The 5,000-nt window shown below is 45.4% G+C and overlaps 1 protein-coding gene across 13 annotated transcripts in view; it reads left to right on the top strand.

Annotated features, from left to right (window-relative positions):
* Window positions 1-5,000, top strand: part of LOC106613097 (unconventional myosin-XVIIIa) — a 203,810-nt gene that overhangs the window by 130,099 nt on the left and 68,711 nt on the right. For all 13 annotated transcript variants that reach the window (XM_014215026.2, XM_014215025.2, XM_045724671.1 and 10 more), the window contains 6 exons: window positions 81-167; window positions 1,950-2,251; window positions 2,400-2,586; window positions 2,805-3,012; window positions 3,141-3,250; window positions 4,880-4,945. In XM_014215026.2, the coding sequence (XP_014070501.2) occupies window positions 81-167; window positions 1,950-2,251; window positions 2,400-2,586; window positions 2,805-3,012; window positions 3,141-3,250; window positions 4,880-4,945 (960 nt within the window). The remainder of the gene's footprint in view (window positions 1-80; window positions 168-1,949; window positions 2,252-2,399; window positions 2,587-2,804; window positions 3,013-3,140; window positions 3,251-4,879; window positions 4,946-5,000) is intronic.

Genomic DNA, 5,000 nt, shown 5'->3' with positions numbered 1-5,000 from the left:
CCTATAGACTCTTACATAAGAGGAACTCTGAAAATCACTGACTCCAATCACATCTAACCAACCGCTCTGTTCCCATCTAGGAAAACATAGAGCTTGCATTAGATGACATAGGGTCCAGTACCTCAATGTCTGTAGCAGCTATAGACCAAGCATCAACCCAAGCGCTGGTAAGGAGAATCTCTCTGTGCCTCTTTTGCATGTACAGTATCAGGAGTGGACTTTATCTTGGATTTCATCATGTTGTGAGCGTCAAGTGGGGTTAAACACAGTCCTTACTCTCTCTTTTCTTTGCCAATGATAGGGCTCCCCTAATTCAAATTGAATCTTGAACTTTTTGACTTAGACAAATGACTGTGTGTAAGCCATGTCAGGCTTATTACCTCCATCCAATTAACTTGGCTTTTTCTTTTGGGGGGGGAATTCATCCCACATCAAAGATATTAATTGCAGTCAAGTTTGATTCCTTTCGCCCTTGATTAGTTAAGAGCCTTTTTCAGTTAGGGTTGGCTTCTCAGAGCAAAGCTATCCAATTCAGTATATTTATGAGACGACTCTGCATGGCACGTGCTCTAAACAGAAATGGGTTGCATTGATGTGTATTGGCCCGCGAAAGTGACATTACCAAGAATTAGATCAAAAGTGTATGAGGATGGGGTAACACAGGAATTGATTGAAAAGTTGAGACGAAAGTAAATAACTTTGTTTGTTTGTGTGTGCGGTTTGCATGTGTGTGTTTGTGACGGTTTGCGTGTGTGCGGCTTGCGTGTGTGTGCGGCTTGCTTGTGTGTGCGGCTTGCGTGTGTGTGTGGTTTGTGTGTGTGTGTGCGGTTTGTGTGTGTATGTGTCAGTGAATGATTGCACAAGGGCATGCATGGCCAAACACGGCTATAAGTCAGACAAACAAATGCTATTGAACCAGCGGCATACTTATTGGAAACCAGCTCACACTCCGAGAAAAATACATCATGAAAAGATCAACAGAGCTATAGACCTAGATGAGGTGCGCCAAGCAAAATGCTATATTAGAATCCAAGTAATATCCACAGGTCATCCACCTCCAGCCTACAGGAAATAGGATTGTTCTGAATAAGAGAGGTTGTTATTTCTCATGTCTCTCTGAAAAGGATGTGACATTTACTTGACTTGGCAATGAATTAGTTGACTGCTACTAGAGAAACCAACTCAGTGAAACAGATCTGCACTGCTTCTAGCAGTTAAATAATGAAATTGTCAAATCATTTAAAAGGCTTTAGCTTCAGTAGGTTGTGGTGGTGAAGATACCCTGCCTGCACCTCCCTCCATCCACAGAGAGTCTACACTCTCTCATTAATAACACCATTCAGTATCAAAGTGGACTGTCAGAGAGCAAGGTTTCTAAATGCTCCGCTGCCCAGGAGTGGATTTTAATAGCAGCTCTAGAATGAGGAAGCAAAGACTCATCTCTCTTATAGCTTCTTATTTACCGAAACGTTAGGATTGCCTTTACAAAATGACTTGTTTTGTTACAGAGATGTTGAATCATATTAGGTTGTTTGAACACTGTGCTGGTGCATAATGAGAAGTTTCTACAAGTGTCACAGCTAAGCAGGTGTAATGTTATGGCAACACTGGGCCAGGGATAAAGGCCGTGTTGGGACATTTAAACCATGAGTACAAAAAGAGGAGACTAGGTTGCTTTATTGGTTTTGGAGAGTGTTGCTGTGTATGGAGTTAAGTGTCGTGATTGGATGGATGAGAGGAGGTGTGGATGACTGGTGGAGTGGAGATGGGTGAGGGTCTCTGTTGTGGCCTAATGTGTGTGTCTGAGGTGCTTGTGAAAGCTGCACCTGCATGTTGGACTGAGCTGTGGACCTAAGCTTTCTGCACAGCTGCTTCACTTGTGTTTGTGTTAGACTCAAGTGATAGATCCCCACCTCTCTAACCTGTGTGTGTTCTTGCGATGGTCCCAGGTGCGCACCCATCTGAGGACAGATGAGGCTCGAGGTCTGCTGTGGCTGATGGAGGAGGAGGCTGTGCAGCCAGGGGGCTCTGAGGACACTCTGCTGGAGAGACTCTTCAGTTACTACGGCCCCGACCAGGGGGACAACAAGGGACACGCCCTGCTCCTGAAGAGCGACAAGCCGCATCACTTCCTGTTGGGCCACAGCCACGGGACAGCCTGGGTGGAGTACGATGCTCAGGGTTGGCTGAGCCACGCCAAGCAGAACCCCGCCTCCCAGAACGCTGCCACTCTGCTGCAGGACTCACAGAAGTACACATTTAATTCACTGATTGTTCTCCATAGTAGCACTTTACAAAGAAAATATACTTACCTCTTTGTCTCTCTTGCTCTCTCTCTCTCTCTCTCTCTCTCTCTCTCTCTCTCTCTCTCTCTCTCTCTCTCTCTCTCTCTCTCTCAGGAAGAACATCAGCAGTCTGTTCTCTAGTCGTAGTGGAGGGCCCACAGTGCTGTCTGGCTCCATCGCAGGGCTGGAGGGGGGATCTCAGCTGGCCCTCCGTAGAGCCACTAGCATGAGGAAGACCTTCACCACCGGCATGGCCGCCGTCAAGAAGAAGAGCCTCTGTATCCAGATCAAACTGCAAGTGGTGAGTGGGGTGGTTTCTCCCTACCCAAGGCCTACCTCTGCTTCCTCTTTGAGAGGGTTTAGGCCCAAGTTGCTCTTAAGAACTTTGTATGACAATTGTGTTATTCAAATAAAACTATATTAACATTTATTTATACATGCAAATGTGTACAAAATTAAGTATTTGCCTTTGTTCGTGTGTGTGTTAATGCTTTAACTCCCTGCCTTCCGTCTCTCCAGGATGCTCTGCTGGACACGGTGCGCAGGTCAAGGGTTCACTTTGTCCACTGCCTGCTGCCCAAGGCAGACGCGCTGGGAGTTGGCATGGAGCCGCGCGTGGCCCATGGAGAGAGCTGCGACTCAGGCCTCATGCAGCTGGATGTGGGCCTCCTGAGAGCTCAGCTCCGTGGATCTAAGCTTATCGACGCCTTGCGCATCTACAGACAAGGTAAGACTAGACACCACTCAAGTCAAGCTAAGTCATGGGAGAGGGACATTTTGCTCCTTAATTCGGAACGCTATGAGAAATAAAAATGATTAGATAAATGTTGACCTTGTTCTGCCTTTTCCATGAAGGATACCCTGATCACATGGTGTTCTCTGAGTTTCGACGGCGCTTTGATGTGCTGGCACCCCACCTGACCAAAAAGCACGGATGCCACTACATGGTCACAGACGAGAAGAGGGTGAGTGTCGAGGCGTTCCCTCCACGAATGATAATATAAAAGCCTCCCTCCTTTCCTCCCTCTTTTCTCTCCCTCCCTCCCCCCTCCTAGATCTTCTCTTGTGTGTAATTAATTATGATTAGGTTGGCTGGCAGCATGCGGCTGGTGTGCTGATTAATTACGTGCCTCCTCTCTGTCCTCCCCTTCCATCTCTTCCTCCTCTCTCTCTGTCTTCAGTACCTACAGCTATTAGCATACCCTACCTACTCAGATGTGTGCTTAAAACTTCTGAATCCAGTAAATATATTTTCAGATGTAGAAATATTAAATATGAACCGTTGTAGCTGGAAATTAAGAAATGGTATAGACATTCTCTTGGCTGAAATGTTATTTTCATTGTTGTGTAAAGAGGTTGTGTTTTTGAAGTAGAGCTGTTAAAGAGGTCCTCTCTGTCACAGCTAAAACACACAGTGAGCTATAGAAGAGTTAAAGAGGAAACCAGACACCTTGGAGACATGCTTAGGAAGAATAGCCTGCTCAGAAATAATGAATGGACAAAAAGGTACTTCATTCTCTGGAGATAGACAGATTGAGAGGGAGAGAGTGAGGAGAGACAGAAAGAAAGCAAGAGGGAGTAAGAGGTTTTCCCCTGCGTCAGCATCTTAGAAAATGTAGTTTTCCAGAGAAAACTCAAACAGACCCCTCTCTCTCAGAGCTAGAAGCCTGTCTGTATCTTCATCTTAGTTTGGGCTGTATGGCTGTGTTACTGTTGCTGTGTTACTGTGGCTGAAGTGGCTTTATCCTCCACTGAGCCTGTTTACCTACCAGATCCAGTAATCCTGCGGAGATCCTCTGCCAACAGTCCTTTAAGTAACTGTCCACTTTTAAACGTTCATATTATGTTAGCTCATACTCAAATAATGTGGTTGACTAATCCTATACTCGTATTGGAGAGAAAATACTTCAAAAACCCCACCTCATAGAGACTTTAAAAATATAAAGCTTTCTCTTTCCTCAGATAGGATGATGTCATCCTCCTGAGGAGGTTGAGCTGACCAATCAGTGGGCTACTCGTATGAATACTTTTAATGACTGGCATACACCCACAACATTCTGTTTTTGGGGTATGCCCACACCATTTCAACACAGAAAAGCTGCTTTTTAACATATTTAATTAAAACATTTTGGGAAGGAAAACTATTTTACTCATATTGTAATTAATCACAGGTCATATTTCATAGAAATCTGGAAACACTGGACAGTTACTTTAAAACAGCTGATTCTGTTCAAGTTAACTCCCATCCTCCCCCTTGAGGCTTCAGCTATCTTCCAACTTCACTTTGTAGTCGAACTTTAAAGACCCTCCTCCACCTCTCCTGAGACTGCTTTAGATACAGTCCATATTTAGACTGAATTGGAGGTTACAGATAGCTAGCTTGGTGCCGTAGCTGTAGCTGAGTTGTTTTGGTCTGCAGTCTCCTGGTGGATAGGCTGATGCTAGGGGAGTGTGCCTGTTGCTATGGTGCTGTGTGCAGTCCTTTTGGGCGAAGACAGAGGGATGCTGACTTTACGAGAGCACTGTCTGTCTGTTTGTCCATTTCTGTTGATCTCTTCATTGATCTGTCTGTCCGTTTTATCGGTTTGTTTCAGGCTGTGGAGGAGCTGTTGGAGTCTCTGGACTTGGAGAACAGCAGTTACCACATGGGCCTGAGCAGGGTAAGTAACACACACAGACAGACAGACAGACAGACAGACAGACAGACAGACAGAC

The sequence above is a fragment of the Salmo salar genome, chromosome ssa09, assembly GCF_905237065.1.
Source record: "Salmo salar chromosome ssa09, Ssal_v3.1, whole genome shotgun sequence".
Classification (NCBI taxonomy): domain Eukaryota; kingdom Metazoa; phylum Chordata; class Actinopteri; order Salmoniformes; family Salmonidae; genus Salmo; species Salmo salar.
Note: the sequence above shows the minus strand (reverse complement) of the source record. Positions and strands in the feature narration are given on the sequence as shown.